Source organism: Antechinus flavipes, chromosome 2 (genome assembly GCF_016432865.1).
Source record: "Antechinus flavipes isolate AdamAnt ecotype Samford, QLD, Australia chromosome 2, AdamAnt_v2, whole genome shotgun sequence".
NCBI classification, from domain to species: domain Eukaryota; kingdom Metazoa; phylum Chordata; class Mammalia; order Dasyuromorphia; family Dasyuridae; genus Antechinus; species Antechinus flavipes.
In genome coordinates this window covers 5,655,024-5,681,155 of record NC_067399.1, presented here as the reverse complement: position 1 = coordinate 5,681,155, position 26,132 = coordinate 5,655,024, and the positions used below count along the sequence as shown (strand labels likewise).

Below are 26,132 nucleotides of genomic sequence, written 5' to 3'. Positions count from 1 at the left end.
TGCGCTGTGCGGGGCTGGGCTCGGCCGCCGCCGCCGCCGCCGCCGCCGCCGCCGCAGCGAGAAGAACTTGCCTCGGGGCGGGCGGAGGAGCCGGGCTCCCGGAGCCGGAGCACGTAGGGCGACGACCCTCTCCCTGCGCCAGGTATGGGTCTCCCCCTCCCAGGTGTGTCCCGCCGCGACCAAGCCCTCCTCTCCCCCTTCCCGCCTCCATTCCTCCGCCTCCCTCCCCTCTCCGGGACCCCCCAACTTTCCTCCCTGCCGCCGGGCGGAGCGCGGAGCCTCGGCTTTCCATGCTGCGTCTCCGGGTGGACCTACCCGGGACGGGAGGAAGGCGGGCGGGCGGGGCCGGGCGCAGCCCCATTTGGCGGGTGAGCAAACTGAGCCTGGGCCGGAAGCAACTTGCGGGATCACCTGTGTGGGAAGAGAAACCTGGGCGCCGGCCGCTGCGCCGCCCTGCCCCTGTGCGGGGCGTCTGCGCTCTTGCCCCCGGGGAGGACTCCCCCAGCTCCCGGAGCAGACCGCGCCGGACCGGCCTCCCCTTCCCAGAGTGCCTGTTGCTTGGGTGAGGGACAGATGGGGGCAGGCTAGGAGCGGGCCTGGAGCCGGGACTGGCCCCGGAAGCCCGAGGCAGCCCTGGCCTAGGGGGCCCAGCTCGTGCCAGCCGGGCAGGGGACGTCGGTCCGGCCTCCGGGTTGGCAGCGGCCGCAGGCCTCCCCCCCGGCACCCTGCAGGGCCCACAGGAAGCGAAGGATGCGGAGCAGCTCTGCGGGGTCCGAGCCAGACCGGGGTCAGAGAGCCCGCCTGCCCCTCCTTTTACAAATGGGGAAACTGAGGCCCAGAGAGGGCACGGCATGGCCCCAAGGTCACGGAGGTTGGGGGAGCGAGCAGCCGCCAGGGGTCTGGACAGTCTTCCAGCCCGGCTCAGTTCCCCTGAATTCCCCAAGTGCCCCTGAAATGTCTGCTGGTGCCCGGCAGCTCCCCTGAGGCCCTGGCAGCTCCATGGGGCAGAGAGGGTGTGTGTGCGAGTGTGTGTGTGTGTGTGTGTGTGCATGTTTGTGTGTGTGTGTGAGTGTGTGTGGTCTCTATATGTTTGTGTATATATGTATGTATTCTCTCTGTGTGTATGTGTGTGTTTGGTATGTGTTTGTGTATATGTGTGTGTGTGTGTGGTGTGTGTGTGTGTGTGTGTGTGGTCTCCATATGTTTGTGTATGTGTGTGTATTCTCTGTGTGTGTGTTCTGTGTGTGTTTGTATATATGTGTGTGGTGTGTGTGTATGTATGTGTGAGTGTGTGTAGGGGGGAAGAACACAGGCCGGGTACAGTGCAAGCAAGTCAGACTTTCCGAGTGACGGTTCCCATTTCCTGGGCTGGGGGCGGGGGCCGCGGGTCACACTCGGTTCCCCCCCCCCCCCCCCGGCCCCCACGTCCGGCTCTATCGCCTGTGGTCCTGGGGCTGGGAGAAGCTGCCGGGGAGGATTCCACGATGACCGGGCCAGGGTCACGAGAGGCGGGCAGACTGCGAGAAAGCTGGGGCAGGGCTCTGGGTGCTGGGTTTGGGGCAGCGGGGAGGGCTTCTTGGAGGAGGGGAGTCCGGAAAGGGGGAGGCCGGGGCCCTTGTCTAGGCTCTGGTTCCAGCTCAGCCTGAGGCAGCCTCTGGCTCCCACTCGCAGCCCCAGGTCTGTGGGGCTGCTGCAAGGCCGGTACCTGCGGGGGGAGCCAGACGGGCTCCCAGAGTCAGAGGGAGGCCCCGGGGGGAGGGGGCTGCAGGGGCTGTTGCAGAGCTCCCTCCCGGCCCCCTCCACACCCTCCTCTGTGCAGGAAGCGCCCCGGGGAGCCGGGGAGGCAGGGCCGGGCCGGGCAGGAACAGGCCCCTCTGCTCTCGGGAGCCGCGGCTGGGGAATCCCCTCCATTTCCTTCCACAAGGCAAACTCGGAAGAGCTTGGAAACCAATTATACGGGAGGGGAAACTGAGGCCCGAGGAGGCCCAGCCTGAACACGAGTGGTTAGAGAGAAATTGGAGAGGGACGTGTCCCTGGGGGAGCCGGGGGCCAGGCTCTTCCTCAAGGTCAAAGTTGGGGGTTTACGGTGGATGTTCAAACCACCTCCTGAGGCTCCTCTTTGCTGAGGGGGGGAGTTTAGGGGGCAGCAGACTCCCTGTGGTTCCCGGGGAGGCTCAGGACAGTTTGGGGCCCCCTTTGTGTCTCCCAAGGCCCCCGGCAGAGGCCTCAGACGGGGCCGGGACCATTTGCCTAGGTGATTTGCATGGGCCTTTGGTCGGAGCTGCGGGCTGGGCCCTTTCTCTGCCGCTGGGGCCGCGGGCTGGGCTCCTCCCCGCCGGCCGCCCCTGCCCGGGGCCCGCGCCCCCTCCTCGCCCTCCCCGCCGGCCGCCCCTGCCCGGGGCCCGCGCCCCCTCCTCGCCCTCCCCGCCGCCTCCAGCTCGGGCTTACCTCGGGGGCCCAGCCCCCCCAGACCTTGACTCATTGCCTCACTCACCCCAAGGCCCCCGGCTGCCTGAGGACCCCATTTCTGAGGTCCCTTTCAGCCCCTAGTCTGTGGTCTCAGGGCAGAATTCGAACTGGGTCCTGGCCTGCCCTCTGCGGTCCTTTGGCTGCCACGTCTTCATCTTTTTATCCCTCCGACTCCCCTTCTTCCTCACTGGGGACTTGCCTGTACCAATGACACGCCCCCCACCGGCCCAGGCCCTGATCGGAGCCCTGGAACAGCTCTCAGGGCCCTGCCGGCAGCCTCCCGAGCCTTGGGAAGATCGGGGGTGGTCTTGGCCCCGGCCGGGGGGAGTGGCTGCAACCCCGGCTCCAGGAAGGGGTAGGAAGGGACCGAGAGCTGGCTGAGGAACCCCTGGCTCCAAGGCCCTGCCCTGGTGCAAGGGCAGAGTGTCGAGCAGGTGCCCGGAGAGTCAGGGGCTGCTGGGGTCAGTCATTGACCCCCGGGGGGGGGGCGTCTGCCAGTGCGCCATCATCTGCCCCCTAGAGAAGTAAAGGGGGGGCGGGGAGGAGGGGAATGAGGAGAGAGAGACAGAGAGAGGGACAAAGAGAGAGAGACAGAGAAATGAAAAAAGTCTGCTTCACTCTGCATTCCGAGTTTGTCAATTCTCTCTGGAGGTGGAGACCATTTTGAGAGAGAGAGACAGAGACAGACAGATACAGAGAGACACAGAGACAGAGAGGTAACAGAAGAGGGAGATAATAGGAGAGAAAGAGAATGGGGAGAGACAGGAAGAGAGACAGGAAGAGAGACAGAGACACACACACACAGATAGACAAGAGACCAGAGAGAGACAAAGAAAGAGACCCAGAGACAGAGAGAGTCCTCTTGGGAGGACTTCCAAGAGCTCCCCCAGCTGAGCTGAGATTCCCAGGAGCTCCAGGGGCCTCAGAGCCCGGCCTCCTGCCCACGGAGGACGGGCTGTCCCAGGGGCAGCACCGGGAGCCGGGCCCGGCTGAGCTCAGGGTGGCAGAGGGGGCCCCACGGTCCCGGGGAGAGCGAGGCCGGCTCTCTCCTCGTTCTGGTGACTGGTGACTTGTCCTGCTTAGAGCTTGCTGGGGCCTTAGGCGTCCAGTACGACTGGTTCTGTTTTTATGGAAGAGCAGACTCCAGCTTAAGGGGGGCCCTGGCATTCTCTGAGAGGAAAGAGCGGAGCTAGAATTCGGGGCGAGACCGTGGCCCCGGGGCCCGCTCCAGTCCGTGGGGGGCAGGGATGGTTGTTGTGTGATTTTTTAAACTAAGCATGGGGGGTGGGGAGGGTGGGGAGGGGGCTGTCCCGGACCATCTGGTTTTCAGACAGCGCCCCCCCAGAGGCTGGCCCGAGTCACACAGCCAGGGGGCGTCCTGATCTGGGCCCAGGCCCTTCCGATTGCAGGGAGTGGGGGGGGGAGGGTGTCTCCTCTGGGTCCCTGGGCCCCCCTGGGCCCGTGCGTCTCCACAGTTAGAGGAGGGAGAGGCCGCTGGTCACGCGGAGCCCACTGGAGAGGGGCCTGGGCGGGGGGCGGGCCCTGTGCTGGAGCCACCTCTGTATCCTCCCGCGCTGTCTGTGGGACTCTCCATGTGTACCCGCGAGAAAACCAGTTCTGTGGAGCCGCGGTGCAGACACAGGGAGCCGCGGCCCCGGGTTGAGGCTGCGCTGTCCCGGTACTCGGGCCCACTTTGGGAGAGCCGGGGCCACCTTGTCGGGAGAGCGGGAGAATCGGGGAGAAAAGCAGTTCTATGGAGCCCCCCAGGTTGAGGCCCCCGCGCTGTCCCGGCCCGGGCCTGTCCGGGCCGGCTCTGGTCATTAGCCCCGTTTCCCAGATTTACCCCGAAGGAGCCGCGGGCCAGCCCATGTCCCTGCGGCCGCGCCCTCCCCGGGGCCCGGCCCCTGCGCATCTATGGGTTACTGCATGTTTGCTCTCTGAGAGGCAGGATTCGGTCCAGAGCCTTTTGCTCTTGCCTGCGGACCCCGCGGTCCCTGCCCGGTGGCGGCTCCCCCCGGCTGGGGCTCCCATCTGGAGGACGGGGTGGGGGGAGGGGGCGCTCCCCCGATCATTGGCGGGGCACGGATTGACTTGCTTGGAACGGGAGGGAGCGAGGGGTCATCCGGGTTCTGGGAGTAAACCGAGGCCCGAGAAAGGGAGGGGCCGCGGCTCGTCTGCGCTTTCCGAAGGTCTCCCCAGCTGCGAGGTCCCTGGAAGGAAGGTTCTCCTGCAGAAACGGGAGCAATGGGGCCCTGCGGTGCCGCCGCTTCCTGCCTCGGGGCGTCCCGATGTCCTCTTCCCGCGGAGACGGGGACTAGCTTAGAACGGCTGGGCCTGGATCTCCACTTTACAGATGAGAAGACTGAGTCCTAGAGAAGGGAAGGGGCCGCTGAGGCCCCTTGTCCCAGAAGTGACGAAGGCTCTTTGGGGAGAGATGGCGCCTCCTGTCGCCTTCGCGCACTCCGGACGCCGGGCCAGGACCCTCCCCCCCCTCTCCCCCTCCCCTGTCCTTGGTCCTTCTGTCTCTGGGCCTTTTCTTGGTCCCGGAGAGGTCCGCATTTAGGGTTCTGTCTTAGGCATTCAGCAAGCATCTAATAAGTGCTTCCTGGGCTGTCCCACTCTGCGAGGGGCGGGGCAGAAAGGAAAAAAAGTCCTTCTCCGTGAGGGTCCACCCCCCTTTAACCGGGGAGGCAATCTGCAGACATTGTGCACCGCAGCCGCATCCAGGGCCAATGGGAGGCGTTCTGGGAGGTATTGGGGAGGAGACCTGGGGAGGGGGGAAGGGAGAGCCTTCCAGCTCCCCTCATTGGAGGCTCATTCCCTTTCCTCCCGCCCCCTTCCCAGGGACTTGACTTTGTCTCCCCTAATGCAACCCGAGCTCCCAGAGGAGAGTGATTGATAGCCCTGCCTCAGTATCCCCAGCCCCGAAACAGTGGCGGCCGAATAGTAGGTGTTCAATGACAGCAAGCATTTATTAGGCACTTACTGTGTGCCAAGTACAGTCCCTGCTCTGGAGGAGCTCTCACATGACCTGGGAGCTCCCAGTCACCTTCCCTTCCCGGGCCTCAGTTTCCCCCATTAGAATTGAGGGATTATATTTGTTCGCACCCGCCCTTCGGGCCTGAAGCCACCATCTTTATTCCATCCCCCTTCAGAGGCGCTGGGATTTTACTGGGAGGAGGGCGAGAGCGGGGAGGGGCACAGGAAAGGGAGACGGTGCTCCCCGCTCCCTCCTCCCTTCCCCCCCAACCCCCCCAGGCTGGACTTCCTGTCCCGGTCCCCCACTATCACCGGAAGAACTACCAAGGAAGCTTTCTGTGGGTCCGAGGCCCCTTTTGCTTCCCGAGAGCCGCAAGTCTCACAGAGTAGAGACTGGGGCTTCTCCCCTCGGACCGAAAGCCTCCAGGAGCCCCGGGGCTGGTGCGGGACGGGATTCGAACCCGGGACCTCGACTCCAGACCAGCCCCTGCCCTCTCCCAGCGGTGCTTGTCCTGAGAAGCAGAATCTTCCCCCTCTTAGCCAGGGTGCGATGGCAAGGAGTCGGCCATGGGGCGCAGAGGGGAGGCCGGACCTGGAGGCCGGAGGAGCCTGCGTTCTGTTACTCCCGAGCGTCTCTGCCTCCATTTTCTCATCAGTAAAATGGGAATCCTTTCTGTGTTAGCTGGCTCTTCAGGTGCTTGTGAGGCTGCGCGTATTCGCAAAATATTGATCTCTTTCTTTTTGGTGCCTTATTTCCAGCTCTGTCTCTCCCTCCCCCAACTCCCCCTTCCTCCCCAGGACCACCCACCATAGCCAAGGATAGAAAAAGAAAGAGGGAGAAAGGCCGAAATCAGTCGCTGAGCGGGGAGGGGGGGGGAGGTGAAGGGGATCCTGCCCACCCCTACCCCCCATGGTCTGAGCCGGGTCAGGGCCCCAGGGCCTCCTCTGCCTCCAGATTCTGGGGCTTTTAGGAGGCTGGGGGAGGGATGAGCAGCCCCCCCCCCCCTGTCAGGTCGGAGTCGGAGTGATCCCGGCCACCCCGACCCTGAGAGCAGCAGGGCTGCTCTCCTCCCTCCTCCCTCCCCCCCCCCCAGCAGCCGCTCCCCTTCCATCCTTTTAGCCCTAATTCATTCCGAGAAAGCGCGGCCTGTGCACTCTGCCCAGCATCCCGCGCGCCGGCCGGGGTTTTATGGCTTGTTGTCTGAGGGCCGGACACATTAACGGCCGCCGCCGTTCTCAGAGCGATAAGGGCTGAGGAAGGTTGATTTTGAGGCTCTTGGGCAGAGCTGATAAGAGCAGGGAAGGGGGGGAGCTCTGCCAGGGGAGGGGGGACCGACAGAGCCGGCAGGATCTCAGGGGACCCCTTCTCCCCCCCCCCCAGCCCCCTGCCTCCCTCACACAGGAGAAAATCGAGTCCCGGGGAGGGGGGGTGAAGGGGGGAGGTGGGGAGGAAGGGGCTCAGCTTTCAAAGCTCATTTACAATTTTGTTGAAAACATCCTTGTTCTATTTTTCTTTAGAGCATCTTGGTTGCTTTAAATCAAGCCAGCCTTCCCCCCTCCCCCTTCAGGACGCTGCCCCTTGAAACCAAGGATGAGAGACCTGCCATCTTGTCTGACCCAAGTGCGTGGGCTGTCCCCCACCTACCGCCTGACCTGTGCCCAGCGAGGTCCTGGGGCGAATCTCCCCTCTATGTCCCCTCCCGCATATGGAGTGGACTGAAGGTTCTTCACCGTCCTGCGTTCACTATCCATCCGCCCATCCCTCCTTCTGTCCATCCGTTCTTTCCTTCAGCGCCCCCTGTACCTGTGACTGAGCTGGCCCCCGGTGAGGACTCTCCCCTGGGTCAGCCCCTCTGAGTGGTCGGGGCCCAGTGGGCCTCTCTGACCAGCTCAGTGCGGGACGATGGCGTCCTTGGTTCTGGGGACCGCCTGCCACTGTTAATGTCGACCCGATTGCTGCCCCCTTCCCTCTGAGAGTGTGGAGCTCTGCCCCCCCCCCCAGCCTGATTTCTGGCCTCTGGCCGGTGGTGTCCCTGCAGCTGATTTTTGGTCCCCGTGGCAGGAGATGGCCTCTCATTCAGCCTGGGGCTGCCCCCTCAGCCTGGCCTGGCTGTTCAGCACAGGCGCCATTACTCCCAGCCAGTCCTCGCTCAGCACGGTTCCAGTCTGCCTGAGCGGGGTTGGGCGAGGGGCTTCGTTTCCCCAGGAGCAGAAAGAGGAGGGGGCCTCGAGGCCCTTGCTGTTCTTACATCTCAGCTCCATTCGTTTGCGCCCGGTCTTGCCCTCTGCCTCGTGTCCCCAAACCCGCTGTGCCCACGGGGCTCCGGTCGAGCCTGGCTAGGCTTCCCATTCAGGAAGAGTCCCCCTCCTGTCTCCCGCCACCGCTCGCTGCTCCCCCCTCATGTGCCCCCTGCGGAAATGCCTCCGGGAGACTTCTGGGAAAGGGGCACTCGGGCACCAGGGAACGTGTGTAGAGTGGAACAGCGTCGAACCTTCGGGCTCACTGGGCATTCGAGGCGCCGCTGGCAGAAGAGCCTGGACTGGGCGTGGAGAGAGAGAGCGGGTCTGGCTCTGTAGCCTTCCTGCCTTCATGGAGCCCCCCGTGTAGCAGGGGCCAACTACGTGGGAACCCAAGTGCACCAGGGGCGCTTAACCAGGAGAGGCAGAGAGGCGGGCGCTAGAACTGTTGCAAGATAGTGGAGGCAGCCATGTTAACGAGGGAGGGGATCCGTCTCCATTGACAGCAGGGGTGGGTGAGTGGCAGCTGCCCCTTGGCATAAACTGGCCGTGAGACCCCACGGTCAGTGCTGAGGGAGTTTCTGGAGAAGGTGCTGAGGGGGTGCCCTGTACCCCAAAAAGGGCAGTATGGGTACCCTCGAGGCACCCATCTCACAATCCAGACACATGGAGCTCCATCATCCCATCTCACTGCCCAGATGCACAGTGCTTCATCATCCATCTCACACTCCAGACACATGGAGCTCCATCATCCCATCTCACTGCCCAGATGCACAGTGCTTCATCATCCATCTCATACTCCAGACACATGGAGCTCCATCATCCCATCTCACTGCCCAGATGCACAGTGCTTCATCATCCATCTCATACTCCAGATACATGGAGCTCCATCATCCCATCTCACTGCCCAGATGCACAGAGCTTCATCATCCCATCTCACAATCCAGACACATGGAGCTCCATCATCCCATCTCACAGTCCAGACACATGGAGCTCCATCATTCCATCTCACTGTCCAGATACACAGTGCTTCATCATCCATCTCATACTCCAGATACATGGAGCTCCATCATCCCATCTCACTGTCCAGATGCACAGAGCTTCATCATCCCATCTTACAGTCCAGACACATGGAGCTCCATCATCCCATCTCACTGCCCAGATGCACAGAGCTCCATCATCCCATCTCACTGCCCAGATGCACAGTGCTTCATCATCCATCTCATACTCCAGACACATGGAACTCTATCATCCCATCTCACTGTCCAGATGCACAGAGCTTCTCATCCCATCTTACAGTCCAGACGCATGGTGCTTATTGGCTTGCTATATACCTGGATGGCTTTTGATAGAGCTGGCCTGTCAGTATGTATTTCTGAGAAAGACCCTGCAGATAAGGGGGAAATAGATGGCCCAGAATGAGCAGCAGGGGGAGAGGAGACTAGATTGCCTTTGGTCAGTTGGAAAGTACTTTAGTACTTTTACTTCTCTCTGGAATGGGCGTCCATATCCCGCCAGTATTCCTGTGTAGCCGTCTGATCTGGACCACTTGAGCTTCTGAAGAAAGACTTGAACAAAGGGCAGTGGGCCAGTCCTCCTTGGGACAAATGAGGCAGGAGAAACGGTGCAAAGGGAGTCCGCAGAGAAGTCTGATGGGAAAAAAAGCCTGGGGCAGAGGGCAGGGGAGACTTTGTGGGTTGACAGCCCTTGTGCCTCACAGGTAGCTGCCCCCACTGAGTTGGGTGAGCCCCCATAGAAGTTCCATAATGGGAGATCCCATCTTGATAAGATCACAACTCCACTAAGTGGGTTCCACTAATGTGGAATCTACTAAATCACAGAGCTATACCTTGAAATGTACTCTTCCTATGTATAAAGTTTTAGTTAACTTTCAATAATGGGATATTATCTTTTCCAGTGATTCCACTCTTTTCTCCCAAGAGATTCTGCCGGTTTGCAATTCCATCAGCAATGTATATGTTTCTCAATATAATCCACATTAGCATTTCCTTCTATCATTTTTATTTATCCTTGCCAATCTCATGCATGTTTGGCAGTCCAATAGAATTGTCTTTAGGGAACGGTGCTATCAGTTTTTTAATATACTCTGGCACATTTTAGATATATTTGCTTCAGATATCTCTCTGAATCGGACGTGTTTCTTTTTATCTTGGTTATATTGTTTTTGTGTGGAAAATAATTTTTATGTGTATGTAATTGAATCAATCTACCTTGTCCTTTTAAAACTTTTTTCTATTTGTAGATAACAGTTTATTTCCCTTCTGCAGTTGAGAGAAATCCATTCCCTTTTCTTTTAAATTTATGTGGTTCATTTTTTAAAAAGTCTGAATGTGACTCAGCTGGAATTTATTATGGAGTTTGGGGAAGATATCATTTCTGGGATTTTCCCCTGATCCTTATTGGAGCCCTCCAAAGGGGCCGAATCCCCGGCTCTGGTTAGTCTTCCCAGGCTGGGCCCGGCCTGAGGGGTAGCTTAGGCGGAGACGTTTATCTTCTGGATGTCGGCCCCCCCGGAGAAGGGTCTTTCGGAAATCTGTCTTCCAAAATGACAGCGTGCTCAGAGCAAGCTTCCCTTGGAGCCAAAGAGCCCCGATCTCACGTTGTTCTTCTCACACTTCCTCACTGGGTGATTCTGGGCAAGTCCCACACCTTCTCTGAACCTGTTTCCTCCTGCCTAAAATGGAATTAGAATATCTGGACGGGTTTACTGCCGAGAGATGCTACGAGACTCGTCGTTTAGGCTGAAGCTCTTGAGAAACTCAAGTGTCATATAAATTCTAGCTAAATGCTACTGTAACTAGTTCCCCTTGCCATGGGTTTTTTCTTTTGAATCTCTTTCTTGATATCGTTTGTTTTTCTATCACCTTCATTTCTCAAAACATCCCTTCTCCTTCCCCTCCCTACTGAGGCATCCCTTGTAACAAAGATTTAAAAAGAGAAAAAAAGGCTGTTGAACAAAATCAACGGCCATAACAATCGTGTGTAAAAATATATGTCGTGTACCACACCCATTGTCCCCCGCCTCTGGCATTTGAGCAGGAAGGGGATTTCCTCAATTCTTCTCCAATGGAATCACTTTTCATGAGAGATGAAGCTGCTGATTTATCCCTTCTCCTCCAATATTTATTATAGAATCAATAAGGAAAGCTCAGAACTGGCAGGAAGAAGCCAGTCTACCCAGAAGAATTGCATCTCAACCTATATTTTAATGAGAATCCCTCTGTGGGGAAAAGCCAATGAGCTTTTCTAGAAGGGGAAGCCCTGGCATGGCATGTAGAGCTTGGGACTAGGAGTTAGGAGGACCTGAGTTCAGATCCTGCCTAAAGTACTTCTTGGCTATGTACATGGTCCTGGGAAAATTTTTTAGCCTCTGTGTGCCTTGGTTTCCCCCTAAGTAAATTATGGGAATTGAACTCTAAAGTCCTTTCCAACTCTAAATATTTGTCCTGGGGTCCTGGGATCTGCAGCTTCCTGAGGCTGCCCATTCTTCTTGAAGCTGTCCCCCATTCTTTTCCATGTGAAAGCCCAAAAGATATTGACTGTAACCATTGGTTTACCTCAGTTTTTTTTTTCTCTAGGGAGAGTCACCATCCACAAGTCCTCCAATGGACCTTCAGTCGACTTACTCTCCATTGCCCTTCCCACCATCCATGAGCTCTCCAATGGGCCTTCAATTGACTTACTCTCCATTGCCCTTCCCACCATCCACGAGTCCTCCAATGGACCTTCAATTGACTTACTCTCCATTGCCCTCCCCACCCTGCTCTTCCTGCTCCAGGTCCACTCCCTACTATTCATTTCCTTCCTAAATTGTGGTGCCAGAGCTACCTAAACAGCAGAGTTCCAAACGTGGTCCATATAAGGCAGGATAAGGTAAGCCTGCACCTCTCTGCCTCCTGAGAGCCATCCACTGACGTGATTGGCTGCTCTGCCCTGTTTTCATGTACGTGATAGAACTTGCGGCCCCCTAAAATCCTCAGATAAACTATTGTCCAGCTAGGAGTCCTTCATCTTGAACTTGAGGAATTGCATTTTTAAAAACTCAAATACAGGCTTTTTCTCATTATTGCTGTTAGGTTTTATCCAGCTTTTTAAATATTCTGTCTCCTAGACTCCTGGTTTTGCATTAGCTAGTCTGCCCAGCATTTTCCTGTTCTCAAGCCCATATTAATTTGAAAAGTTCTGATCAGCCCATGAGCAAGTAGAGGGCCCTGGGGCATCGCACTGCAGGCCCACTCCCAGGAATCATCAGACTATCAGCGGTCTCTTTGGGCACGGGCATTTAGCCACATCCACATCCCTGGACTGGGATCCCGCTCGCTCCTGTCTCCTTAATGTCCATAAAAATCCAATCATGGAAGCCCATTATCAAACCTTCCGAAAATCCAGGCAAATCTGCATTTCTTCCATCTACCAGTCTAGTAAGGCAATCAGAAAATGAGATCACGGTATTCCGAATGATCTGTTCTTGCCCGAGCCGTCCTGCTCCCTTATAATTGTTTTTTCTTCTTCTCAGTTTTAGAAACCATATTTTTCTAAATTATGTTCTTGAGTTTTTTCCAGGATGAAAAGGCAAGCAAATTACGCTCTCTTTCCTTATTTTGAAAAGCAGGACATTCACCTCTCTCTAGTCCTTGGGTTGACTTCCTATTCTTTTCTTTTTTTTGTTTTTCCAATCACTGATTTTATTGGAAAGGATTCTCTGACCTCCTATTCTTAAAGGTCCTTGAGAATTTGCTCAGCTGGCACATCTGGGCATTCACCAATAGCCCTGGGGGGATGGGCAGAGGACAGACTCTTAGAGGGCAGCTAGGGTCTTCCTTACCGGCTCCTCACCTACCTAGGGTTTAAATTCTATCGATTTATCATCTCACATGGGGAAGCTCAGGGGAAAATCCATATGAATCAGGAGGGTGTGGTGGTCGGAGTCACATTGCCTGAACTGCACACACATACGCACTCATACACACTCACACACACACACATTCATACACACACAGAGTTTGGTTTAGGGAATACAGAGGGAAGAGAATAGGGAATAGGAAAACAGGAAGAGAGAAGGGGAAGTAAATAAAAATGAAGATGGATTAAAGAAATGGGAGGGGAGATGGGAAGGAGAAAAACTAAATCTTGATTTTTTTTTATTAAAGCTTTTTACTTTTCAAAACATCTGCATGGAGACTTCTACGTTAACCCTTGCAAAACCTTGTGTTCCAGTTCCCCCTCCCCCCCCCCCTTCCCTTTAGTCCTTCACCTTCATGGCAAGCAGTCCAATATCTGTTAAATCCAGTATATCATACACATCGCCACCATTATCGCACTGAGCAAGAAAAGCTTGATGATTGTTTAAGAACTCTGTTCAATGTCAGAAGTCTCGGCCACTCCTGACCCCGTCATTTTCACCCCCAACAATCAACAATTTCTCCCGTGAAAAAGGGTCCAGATCGCTTCCCCCCTTGGTCCTTCCGTCCTTTTTGAAGGCTAACCCATCAGTGGAAGTTAAGAAATGGCCCGGCTGCTGTGGGATGGCGAGAGAGTCGGGGAATATCTGGGAACCCGAAGTCCTCCCTCACCATCACGTGCTGCTGCTTCAGCAGCCCCGGGCTCTTCTCCCCAAACCTCTCACCTTCTCTTCCTTCTGCACCGGTGGTCTGTAGCTCACTTGGTAATTTGGGCTTCTCCAAGATCCTCTTCCCCTACCTCCCTCCTGGTTCCCCCCCTCCTCCCCCAGCCAATCCCGCATCCCGCCTCAGCTTCTTGCTTCAGTTTTAGAAGCAGCCCTTGGCTTCTGTTACCTCCCCCTCAGTTTCTGCACTTTTGTCTGAGAATAAAGACTCCGGAAGAGTCCATGGCCCCGCGTCTGAGTGTTCCCTTGGACGAGTCCATCTGGGTCTTTGTTCGGAGCCCGGAGGGGCTGGTGGTCACCGCCAAGTGCCCGGCGGAGAGGACGGCCAGAAACCTGTCTGGGCCGGTTAGAAGCGGAGTTATGGGGGAGGAGGGGGGAAGAAGGGGAGGACAGCAATGAATGGAAATCCAGGACCACCAGCTCTGAACTGGACTGCTGGGCGTGCGTTACCTCGGTGCTCCCACTGCCAGCCCCCGTGTGTGAGTGAATGATTGTGTATGAGTGTGAGTGTGAGTGTGTGAGGGACAGAAGGAGGCAGTGAGCTGTAAGGCACAGAGCCTGGGCTGGGCTGCAGAGCAGCCGCTTCAGGTCCGGACAGCTGGACAGCCTCTGGGCGCTGGAGTCAGGGAAGCCCCTTTCCTCCCTCTGGGGCCGTTTGCTCCTCCCTCCGAGGCCGTTTGCTTTTCCCTCCGGGTCCTTTTGCTCCTCCCTCCGGGTCTGTTTGCTCCTCCCTGAGGCTCCTTTTTGGCTCAGGATCCTCGGCTCCTGCAGCCCCACAAATCCAGGTCTCTTGCTCCAGGAGACATGAGCCCTCTTCTTTGAATCCTTAACTCTAGCACATATAGCGGCTGGCACCAACTCGGTGCTTAATAAATGCGCATTCATCGGATGTCCCATAGACTAACGGCAGCTTTCTGTGTGTTTTCCAGCCGTCCCCCCTCCCCACATGGGGCCGTTGTCTTCGAGCTGGAAGGACCTTCTGTTAGACCAGAGAGGGCTCCCCAAGGCTGCTTCGTCCCCGTCGGAGCCCGGCAGCAGCGGTGAGTCCGGGGAAGGGCCGGGGTGTGGGTGCGGCCGCCTTGTTAGCTCTCCAGAACGCCGCCCCCACCGCAGCCCGGGAGGGAGGGAGGAGGAGGCCCCCAGCCCCCATTGCTGAGATGGGAACAGGTTCAGCTTCGCTGCTGAACGTCACAGCCGGCCCGGACTTGCCAGAACTTGGAGTCTGATCTGGGTTCAAAGAACAGTGGAATTACCATTCCTGTTATAAATACTCACCTTGGGTGAGGTGCTTCTATGCTGACAATAAGCACCTATTTAATGCCTTCTGTATACCAGGCACTGTGATAGGCACCTGGGAACACAGAGATCAGGATGAAAGGGCTCCTGCCCTGCTTAAATCCCAGCAGGAGAAAACGACTCAGCACTGGAACCACAGACAAGGACAGCCCGCAGGCACAGACCGAGCTCAGAACCCTAAGGCAAACACGTGTCCCGGAGAAGCAGGACCAGGAAGGGCAGCAGATATGAGGGGATGCATTCAGGAGTTTCCAGAAAATTGTCCCGTTCCTCCTGGCCCCTCCCTGTAATGTTCTTCTCTTCTCTAAATCATAATCGTTCTCTGGGAGCAGGTTTCTTGGGGGGACTTCTGGGGGCAGCCTTTGTTTCTGTTCAGTGTAATAATCACCCCCAATGCAGCCAGGAGTTAAAGGCCAAATCCTTTATGGTCTCCTCCAAAATAGCCCGGTTAGCTTTCTTAGAAGCCCGTCTCTCTCCTTGGTTCCGAGGGCTCCTGTTGCTCGTCATTTGTCTCTTCCAGCTTCAGCCTCTCGCTCCCTCCGAGCCTCCAGCCCGCACATGGGTGATATATGGAATGAATCCGCCTCCGCCTCCGGGAGGGGCTTGTGGGTTAGTGGGCTTGTTCTCTCTGACTTGTGGATCTCCCAGAGTCCTCTCTGACTTGTGAATCTTGTAGCACTCCAGTGAGCACTAACTACATCAGTGAGCTAGAGAACTGTTCAGTACCAGCTAAGTTCGATAACTGGCTTAGCACCTTGTAAGAATCCTAACACCTCCCCATGACTCCCCTCGGGAGCTTTAAGGCGGAGCGTCCTCGGGACAAAAGCTGCTCCGGGGTGTGTGTTCACACTGCGGGGTTCGGGACTAATTCAGTTCTCCTTGTTTATCAAGGTGCAGAATATTAGAGGAATAGGGAATCAGAAAGCATGTGACCCTGCCTTCAACGAGCTTCCATGTGTGTGAGTGTGAGTGTGAAAATGAATGAGTGTGAGTGTGTGTATGAGTGTGTGTCTGTATGTGAGTGTGAGTGTGAGTGTAGCGGGGATGTGGTTGGGCAGGTAAATAAATACATTGTGATTTGGAGAGGAACGACATGGAAAAGCACTTATTAGGTACTTACTGTTTGCCAAGCAGGGAGTAAATGCCGGGGATCCAGAGCCGGATGATGGTAGCTGGGGCTGGGCTCAGGCTGTCCAAGAGGACCCCCCATTGTGTCTCAGGCTTGGGTCCAGGATAGGCTCTTCTGGAATGGGGCAGAGGGACCCTGGAGGTGGGTGGGTAAAGGGAGATGAGCCCCCGCCCCAGACTGGATCTTAGCTCTGGTTTGAGAACCAGTGAACTCCCCAGGGAGTGCAGCTCCCGAGAAGAGCGCGCCCTGGACCCTCTATGATTGTCATTTAATAATGAATAAAACAAGAGTCCAGCAATTTATAAAACCAAAAAAATAAAAACTAGCCCCCAGGCTATTATCCATATCCATAATCACTGGATCCCCTCCCCCCAGCTGTGTGATATTTGAAGGGAGGGTGAGGGCCACCCTTTCCAGAGATGGCCCTTCGGTGGCTGAGGCTCCGAGGCCATCGGCAGGGGAGGGAAAGTCCCGATTGCCTATTGCTTATTGCAGACTTTTGTGCCGGGATCCTGCACAAGTGGCCTCTGTCTGCCTCAGTTTTCTTATCTGTAAAATGGGGGGGGGGATAAAAGCACCTACCCCCTCATCTTGTAAGGGGCTTAGCACAAGCCCTGGCACGTTGGAAGCACTGAACAAATGTTAGTGATGATGAAGAAGAAAAAGAAGAAGAAGAAGAAAGGCACAAATGCTCATTTAGAAAAGAATGAAAAAAACATTCAGGAGCTCCGGGTCAGAATCCTGGTTCTGTTATTCAATTGGTCAGTCAGTCTTTAGTGGTAATTAACATTACTTAACTAATGGGCACTAACATATACATATATATATTATTGACTAATTAATGGGCACTAACATATATATATATATTCTAGTACTGACTAATTACAAAGGCAACAAGTAAGACCAGCCACATGACCTGGGTCTTTCTCAGAGCTCTGTGAACCATATTTACCTCTTCTGTGTAATGGGGATAATTCTGGCTGCTTGGGTGAGCTCGGGCCAGCCAGCTTCAGTTTGCCTCAGTGAGCATCTGTTAAGCGCCTGCTGTATGCCAGATACAGTGCTGGATGTGGTGCTGAGAAGACAGTCTCTACTCTCAGCCTCCCTCAGCTCTGGGGAGGTTCTGGCTCGCCTGATGGGGCTCCCCTGGTCTCCCTCGCCTTTCCTTCTGTCTCCAGGGAAGCCTGTCCTCCCAGCAGGGGAGCCCACCCCTTGTCCGAGTGCATGCGAGCTTCGGGGGCCCCTTTCCTTAGAAGAAGAAGCCGGGGCTTCGTCCTTGCAGCTCCGCGATCTCTCACTTTGGTTCTTCCCTCCTCAGATGAGTAGGATCTCCCTCTGGCTTCCTTGGCCAGGAGATGCCCAGGCCCGGCCCCTTCTCCCCGGCTGCCCGAGGATCCCTCTCGTGTGCCCCTGAGTCCAGGGGGGGCGGACGGCGCTGCCCGCCGGCGATGGAGACTCCACCGGACAGGATGAGGGGAGCCTGTGGGACCTCCTGCGAGTGTGGGTGAGAGCTCTGGCTGGGCTCGGGCCGGCTCCCGGGGGAAGTGGGGAGCCAGAAATCCGGAATGGGGCACAAGGAAAGAGGGGCAGGAAGAGGAGGAGGAGAAGAAGGAAGATGAGAGAGAGGGAGAAGGGAGAAAGGAAAAGGGAAGGGAGAGGAGGAGGAAGAGGAGAGAGGGAAGGGAAGAGGAGGAGGAGGAGAGAGAGGGACAAGGGAGAAAGAAGGGAAGAAGAGGAGGAAGGGGAGGGAGGAGGGAGAGGGGAGGAGAAAGAAGAGGAGGAAGAGAAGGAGAAGAAGGAGGAAGAAGATGAGGAGGAGGAGGAGGAGGGGGAGAAGGGAAAAAGGAGAAGGGAAGGGGTAGGAGGAAGAGGAGAAGGAAAAGGAGTGGGAGGAAGAAGAAGGGGAGGGAGAGAGAAAGAGGAGGAAGAGGGAGAAGGAAGAAGTAGAGGAGGGGAGGAAGAGGAAGAGGAGAAGGGGAAGGGATGGGAAAAGGAAGAAGAAAGAGAAAGGAAAAGGGGAGGGGGAGGGGAAGGAGGAGGAGGAGAAAGATTATTTCAGATCTTGCCCATACTCTTCCCAGCTCTGTGACACTGGGCCCTGACATGAGAGTACTGGACCTGGCACTTCTTAAACCCTTACTTAGCCTTTATCAGCCTCAGTTTCCCCATCACCTTCTCTCCATTCACCCCTAACTCCCCGCTCCACATCAGCTTCATCAGCTCTTATTGGGAGGCAATGGCCTCCTACTTGCTTCCTTGCTTCAGGGTCTGCCTTCTCTCTGCCTTCTCCATCTTCTATCCAACTGTCAGAATAATGGCCTTAGAACGTATTCGTGGCCGTGGAACTCCCCTGCTCAAATCCTCAAATGAGATGATCTTTGTCAAACATTTGGCACAGTGTCTGGGACATAGTAGGTGCTTAATAAATGCTTACTCCCCTCCTTCCCAAGGAGTTTTAGTAGCTCCCTATTGTCTCTAGGATCACATGCCAGCTTTTCCATTGAGTATTTAAACTTCTTCCCATTCTATCTCCAGAATGAGAAAAATGAATATTAGACTATATTTTTAATAACTAAATCCTAATCATGGTCCTCCCCTTCCCTCCTCTTTTTGTTAAGGAGCCACCCTCAGAGCTTTCATTTACAAGACGCTTTTTCTGGGCTTTTTCTCATCCTTGCCCCTCACATGCACCATGGGAGCCTGCACTCCTTCCCCAGCTGACTTCTCCCCCTCCCTTGCAGCCCCCTCCTCCCTTTGGCAAGTCTTCCCCACCAGGGGAAGGGGCCAGGCCACCATTCTTTATTGCTCTTTGCTTCGGCCTTTCCGGACTTCTCCCCCATTCCCACTTCCCGAGACACTGGATGACGGAGCCAGGATTCAGAAGGCTCTTGACAGATACAAACATTTGGGTTCAATCGAGTAAAATGAAATTTGGTAGGAAAAATGCGAAGCCTTGAATGTGGACACAAAACTCAGTTCCATCAGCGTCAGATGAGTCGGCCCGGGCGGAGCTCAGGTGGTGGAAGAATGACGAGCCGCAGTGGGATGTGGCAGTCAGGCAAGCCGGGCCCATGCCGGGCTGAGCTAAGCCGGGCCGTGGCTTCAGAAATAGAGAGCCCGGCTCCATTCTCCGCCCTCAGCCGGCCCAGCCGGAGTCACTGCTCGGACTGTACTTTGAGAAGGGCACTGAGGAGTTAGGGAGCACCCGGAGAAGGGCCCTCAGGGTGGTCCAAGCCATGAAGAGTGGCTGAAGGAAGTGGACACGACGGCGCTCTCTCCCTCCTCCTCTCTGCCTAAATCTCTCCATCTGCAGGAAGTTTCCCAGAATCCCTCTTACTTCTGGTGCCTTCTCTTTGATAATCATTTCTTATTTATCTTGAATCCGCTTGTTGAATATAGCTGTTTGTTTGTGGTCTCCTCCACATTGTGGGTTTGCCTTTCTCTGTATGCCTAGAGCTTAGCACGGTGTCTGCCACACAGTAGGCACTTTATTGATGTTTGTTGACCGCTTGCCCGACACGCTAGCTATCTTTGAATATACGAAGGCCTGTCGTGCTGGGGAGGGATTAGACCTCTTCTGTTTGGCCCGGAAGGCCAGGACCAGGCTCAGCGGGGGACGGTATGAAGAAGCCTATAGTGGCTGGAGCTTAGAGAAAACTGCCTAAGAATTAGAGCTATCAGCAAGTCAGCTGGGAAAGTGGCGGGCTCCCCCTCCTTGGAGATCTGCCATGTGTCAGTGTAATGGTGGGGATTTCTTTCAAATGTCTAATCAAGTCCCTTCCAATTCTCATGTTATAGGAATCTGTAAAATGATGATAATATCTGCAGCTCTTCTCTCTGTCTTTCTCTCTGTCTCTGCCTTTCTCTTTGTGTGTCTCTATGTCTATCTCTTTCTCTCTTCCTCCCTCCCTCCTTCCCTTTTCCCTCCCTCCCTCTGTATCTCTGTCTCTGTTTCTGTCTCTCTCTCTCTCTGTCTCTGCCTCTCTTTCTTTCTGTTTCTCTCTCTCTGAATCTCTCTGTGTCTCTATGTCTCTCTCTCTCTCTCTCTCTCTCTCTCTCTCTCTCTCTCTCTCACACACACACACACACACACACACACACACACACACACACACGACTGTCCTGAGGATAAAATGGAAAAAAGGATGGTTAACAGTGAATCTTAAGGCACCCCATAAATTGCCAGTTATTTTTGTTGTGAATTGACATGGAATTTCCCTTCGAGGCATCTGAAGCCAGGGAATAACGTGGCTTGCGCCTGGGGACCGTCTCTGGCTGGGAAAGGAGGATACCGAGCTAAGAATAGAAAGCCAAGCGGGGCAGGAAGTCTCCGGGAAAGGTCAGCCGGCCCATTAGCCGGTGGGACAACAGACAGTACGTGCTCCGCAGCCGTCAGGACCCGGCACGGTGGACAGCACCTGGAGGAGGATGGCAGCCTCTGTCCCTGTTTCTTCCTGGAAACAGAAACTTTTCTTTCTTGATAGATGAGCCCAGAATGATATTTTCAAGCCACATTCCTCCTCGTGCCCTTTGTAAGAGAGAAAATCTGGCCCGGCGGGGGTCGTTGGACTCCCAGGAACCCGAGGGAGAAGGGACCTCTCCTTTTCTGCTGCTCAGAGCCTCGGGCCCTGTCAGAATGGGGACAGTACCCACGACGCCCTCAGCTTCCATCTCAAGATTCGGAAATGCCTTTCTCCTCAGTCCCATCAGTCAGAGGCTCAGGGTCTGCTTCAAATCCTCATGGATTCTTGGGAAGGCACTATCATTCTCTGAACCTCAGTTTCCCCATCTGTACAGTGAGGAAGTCGGCCTGTCCAGCAGTTTTACAATAAAAGCATACATTTGTGGTCCAGGCCAGGGCAGGAAAGGCTGGAATCTCTTCAGCTCCTGGTACTAGCAGTGAGACCCTGGGCAAGGCATTTTCCCTCTGAGCCTGAGTTTCTTGGATGTTGTTGGGTTGGTAATGGGACTCTGAGAAGTTCAAGTGAGATATGAGGCAGCAGGTGGGGGGCAGGTTGGAAAGCTATGACTATAGTCAAATCTACAGGGACTCCCATTGTATCAAGAGGCCTGAATGAGACCATATAGAGAGCTTTCTGCTGGGAACTGCGATTAATTATGGAGGGGACAGGATGTGGTAAAGAGAGGAGGATTTTCACAGGCAGTGGGACCAGCGAGTGGGGAATAATTTCCATCTGTGTCTTAGTTCCTTCTTCCGTTTGAGAAAGAAGGAATTGGTGCTCTCAGAGATGTCAGCTCCAGGGTCTGATGATTGAGTGACATAGAGGCTGCAGTTAGGAAGTCTGCAGAGCTCTGTCCAGTGGCTGTGTGCCACTGATGTGTGCTGAGTGCATCTCGAGCTGGGAAGATCCGAGGAAAGGACAATATGGCTCCTTCCTAACTGGCCGTGCAGGTGGGAGGACGAGAATCTTACCCGTAACATGATAAGGGAACAATTAGGCAGATTTGACTGGTGCAGATGCCGAGGACTATGGGAACTCAGAAAGGGCATGGGGAATCCCTGGACTGAATTCATGAAGATGTATTTGTTAAGCACCTACCCAGTGCCAAGTATTGTACTTGGTGCTGGAAAAAGTGAGACAGTCCTGTCCCCAAGGAGCTTATATTCTATCGGGCAAGCCCACGTGAGTACTCGTATGAGCAGATGTAACATATACAAAACACATAGCGATCAGATGGGGGGAGATACTTGCAGCTATGGAAGTCATGGAAGGATTTATGGAGAGGGGGAAACTTGAGGCTTAGGACGCAGAGAAAAGCAACAAAGACAACTCCCTTGGCCCCGGGAGAGAAACAATTGAAAGCTTAAGGGATTTCATTTCAATTTCCTGAAATCTAGAGGTTGGATCGTGGAACTTCTGATTCTAATGTTCTGAGTTCTAAGTGTTCTAAGGTTCTTTTAAAGCTGACATCTCTCCTCTAGGAGCTGAGGTCTTTCTAAACTCTTATTGTAGATGTTATCAGTTCTAGACCACCTTTGACACTCTATTTGGAATTTCCTTCCAGTTCTAATATTCTGCATTCTCTGTTCTAGCTTGTTTCCAACTTGGACCATCTGTGAGTCCGTGACTCCGCGAGTTGTACCTTTCAAACATGGAACCTTTTTTGAATTTGTCTCTGGAAGAGTGAATGTCCTAACTCCATTATCCCATTTTTCATAGATGCATGGGGGGGGGGGAGGGTTGTTCCTCCTTCACCAACGGCCATTAGAAATGAGTTCCATGACACAATTCCTCCTCTGGTGATCTCCCTTTCAATGGTTCAAACTCATCATTTTCACTGGCTTGGTCACAGACTCTATGAGCATAATATTCAAGAGCCTCCATCTTCATAAAAGACCCCAGGAAAGGATTTCTTATATAATGGATTTCTCTTCTCTTCTCTTCTCTTCTCTTCTCTTCTCTTCTCTTCTCTTCTTTTTTTTTTTCCTTTTTTCTTTTTTGTTGTTGCTGAAGCAATTGGGGTTAAGTGACTTGCCCAGGGTCACAAAGCTAGGAAGTGTTAAGTGTCTAAGGTCAGATTTGAACTCAGATCCTGCTGACTTCAGGGATATTATAGATTTCTTATGTCCAAGTCAGGCAAAATTTTTTTTTTTTTAAGTCTTTGTCTAAAACTGTGGTACTTTTGTAGATTTTGGAGATTAAAAAAATAAATTCATTAGGACTAACAATAGGAACGTGGTTTTGGCTAGGAGTAATATCCTGGTCTGCTTTCCTAAAGGGATTTGGGGATGGAGGGGGCAGAGTTGCCAGCTTGGGATCCTGCCAGAGGCCTAGCACCAAGGCTGGCTTTAATTTCCTTCTAGCTCGCGGGAGCGCCGTATTTGCGCTCTCATTTCCTGCCGGGTTTTTAATTCATCGTCTCCGCTTGGGAGGGAGGGTGAGAGTATCTCGTCGGGGCTTTCGCGGGGCGGAACGCCTAACCGTGTCTGGTGCTCCTTCCAGATGCCGCGCCCTCGCCCTTGCCAGTCTCCCGGGTCAGCAGGCAGCCTGCAGCGGTCGCCATGGTTTTTGGTGAGTTTTTCCACAGCCCCGGACAAGACGAGGAGCTGGTTCGCCTGAATGTGGGGGGCTTCAGGCAGACGGTGGGCCAGAGCACCCTCCTCCGCTTTCCCCACACCAGACTGGGGCGCCTGCTCGCCTGCCACTCGGAGGAGGCCATCTTGGAGCTCTGCGACGACTACAGCGTGGCCGAGAAGGAGTACTACTTCGACCGCAACCCCTCCTTGTTCCGCTACGTGCTGAATTTCTACTACACGGGCAAGCTCCACGTCATGGAGGAGCTCTGCGTGTTCTCCTTCTGCCAGGAGATCGAGTACTGGGGCATCAACGAGCTCTTCATCGACTCGTGCTGCAGCAACCGGTACCAGGAGCGGAAAGACGACAACTCCCACAAGGACTGGGACCAGAAGAGCAACGACGTCAGCACGGACTCCTCCTTTGAGGAGTCCTCCGTCTTCGAGAAGGAGCTGGAGAAGTTCGACAGGATGCGCCTGGGCAGCCTCAGGAAGAAGATCTGGATCCGCATGGAGAACCCCGCCTCCTGCCTCTCCGCCAAGCTCATCGCCATCTCCTCCCTGAGCGTCGTGCTGGCCTCCATCGTGGCCATGTGCGTCCACAGCATGGCGGAGTTCCAGAAGACCGAGGACGGCGTGGAGAACCCCGTCCTGGAAGCGGTGGAGATCACGTGCATCATCTGGTTCACCGGGGAGCTGGCCATTAGGCTGGCGGCCGCCCCGTGCCAGAAGAAGTTCTGGAAGAGCCCGCTGAACATCATCGACTTCGTCTCCATCATCCCCTTCTACGCCACTTTGGCCGTGGACACCCAGGACGAGGAGAGCGAAGACATCGAGAACGTGGGCAAGGTGGTCCAGATCCTGCGGCTCATGAGGATCTTCCGCATCCTGAAGCTGGCCCGGCACTCGGTGGGGCTGCGCTCCCTGGGCGCCACGCTGCGGCACAGCTACCACGAGGTCGGGCTGCTGCTGCTCTTCCTCTCAGTGGGGATCTCCATCTTCTCCGTGCTCGTCTACTCCGTGGAGAAGGACGACGCTCGCTCGGGGCTCACCAGCATCCCCATCTGCTGGTGGTGGGCGACCATCAGCATGACCACGGTGGGCTACGGGGACACGCACCCGGTCACGCTGGCGGGCAAGCTCCTGGGCAGCACCTGCATCATCTGCGGCATCCTGGTGGTGGCCCTGCCCATCACCATCATCTTCAACAAGTTCTCCAAGTACTACCAGAAGCAGAAGGACGTGGACGGGGACGCCGGCGGCGAGGAGCCGGCCCCGGGAGTCGGCCAGCTCCCCTACTTCAACATCCGTGACCTTTACGCCCAGCGAGTACATTCCTTCCTTTCTAGCCTTTCTTCCGCGGGGATCGTGGCCAGCGAGCAAGACTCCACGGACGCGTCCAGCATCGAGGAGGCCGAGGACGCGTACGACACCGCGTCCCTGGAGAACGACCCGGCGAAGTGATCGAGGCGCCCCGGAGGCGGGCGTGGGGGACGCGGGCGCGGGGGACCCGGACGCGGCTCGGCCACTCGCTGGCTGCGTGAGCCCGGGCCAGGGCACGCTCTTCGCGAGCCTCAGTTTCCCCCTTTGTCGAAGCGGGAGAGTCCGGTTCAAAGCTTCCCATCCTGAGACCTTGGGGCCGGCGGGGGCTGCCGGGCTGGATTGTCGGGTCTTGCTGCTGTTCCTCCAGCATACCGCCTCTCTAACCTTCTAGTCTTTGGCACGCCGGTTCAGATCGCTAATTCTCAGGGTGAACCTTTCCGCCATGGTTAGACAATCATTGCTCGGAATCATAGCTCAGGCTTTATTTTTTTCTCAAGGAGGCTGAAGAAGATGCCTGATTCAGCGATTTATTTTTTACATAGCGTCCATGATGCAGTTTGAAACGAGAAAGGGAGCCGTGCTGACGCCCCCAGCGGGCTGGGCGTGTCCTTCATCCCCAGGGTGGGCGACCGCCGGGCGTGGAGAGGGATGAGAGCCACCGAAGAGTCTGTGTGCATGTCAAAGCCGGGGCGGGAACTGTGCATGTGCATTCAAGTTCACACGCTAAACATGGAGATTAGGAGCCTAATAAACGTCCTACATCAGTGCACAGACCCTCCTGGCCTCTCGTGTTTGTGTGCTGGGGAAGCAAAGCCCAGGCTGGGTTGAGCTTTTCACTGACATCCAAATGGGAAAGACCCCCAAACCCCAAAAGCACTTGTTTTATATAATCCTTTTTGGGGAGAATTGATTCTCTCTCTCCTTCCTTCCTTCCTTTTTTCTTCCTTCCTTCCTTCCTTTTTTCTTTTTTCTCCTTTCCTTCCCTTTCCTTCTCTTTCCCCTTTCCTTTCCCCTTCCCTTCCCCTTTCCTTTCCCCTTTCCTTTCCCCTTTCCTTTCCCCTTCCCTTCCCCTTTCCTTTCCCCTTTCCTTTCCCCTTCCCTTTCTCCTTTCTTTTCTCCTTCCTTTCCCCTTTCCTTTCCCTTTCCCCTTTCATTTCCCCTTCCCTTTCCTTTCCCCTTTCCTTTCCCCTTCCCTTTCTCCTTCCTTTTCCCCTTTCCTTTCCCTTTCCCCTTTCATTTCCCCTTCCCTTTCCTTTCCCCTTTCCTTTCCCTTTACCCTTTCATTTCCCCTTCCCTTTCCTTTCCCCTTTCCTTTCCCCTTCCCTTTCTCCTTCCTTTTCCCCTTTCCTTTCCCCTTCCCTTCCCCTTTCCTTTCCCCTTTCCTTTCCCCTTCCCTTTCTCCTTCCTTTTCTCCTTCCTTTCCCCTTTCCTTTCCCCTTTCCTTTCCCTTTACCCTTTCATTTCCCCTTCCCTTTCCTTTCCCCTTTCCTTTCCCCTTCCCTTTCTCCTTCCTTTTCCCCTTTCCTTTCCCTTTCCCCTTTCATTTCCCCTTCCCTTTCCTTTCCCCTTTCCTTTCCCCTTCCCTTTCTCCTTCCTTTTCCCCTTTCCCCTTTCATTTCCCCTTCCCTTTCCTTTCCCCTTTCCTTTCCCCTTCCCTTTCTCCTTCCTTTTCCCCTTCCCTTCCCTTCCCCTTTCCTTTCCCTTTCCCCTTTCATTTCCCCTTTCCTTCCTTTCCCCTTCCCTTTCCTTTCCTCTTCCCTTTCCTTTTCTCTTCCCTTTCCTTTCCCCTTCCCTTTCCTTCTCTTCCCTTCCCTTCCCTTCTTCCTTTTCTCCTTCCCTCCCTCCTTTCCTTCCTTTTTTCCTTCTTTCCTCCTTATGATAGAACTGAGAGACACTTTAGAACCGAGAACACAGAATGTCAGGCCTGAAAAGAACTTTAGAACAAAATGTCTTAGCTGAGAGGGATCCTAGAACAGAAAGCCAGAACTGGGAGGGACCTAAGACTACACAGAGAG

At 55.0% G+C, this 26,132-nt stretch overlaps 1 protein-coding gene across 3 annotated transcripts; it reads left to right on the top strand.

Annotated features, from left to right (window-relative positions):
• Nucleotides 1-24,890, top strand: KCNS3 (potassium voltage-gated channel modifier subfamily S member 3). 3 transcript variants are annotated; one of them, XM_051974107.1, is made up of 4 exons: nt 14,275-14,373; nt 14,737-14,915; nt 17,077-17,262; nt 22,724-24,890. In XM_051974107.1, the coding sequence occupies exon 4, from the start codon at nt 22,783-22,785 to the stop codon at nt 24,256-24,258; it is 1,476 nt and encodes a 491-aa protein (XP_051830067.1). In that variant the 5' UTR covers nt 14,275-14,373; nt 14,737-14,915; nt 17,077-17,262; nt 22,724-22,782; the 3' UTR covers nt 24,259-24,890. The 3 variants fall into 3 exon arrangements, with proteins under 3 accessions (XP_051830066.1, XP_051830067.1, XP_051830068.1); XM_051974106.1 differs by lacking the exons at nt 14,737-14,915; nt 17,077-17,262 and adding an exon at nt 1-142 and having other exon boundaries at nt 14,263-14,373; XM_051974108.1 differs by lacking the exon at nt 14,737-14,915.
• Nucleotides 24,891-26,132: the final 1,242 nt, after the last annotated feature.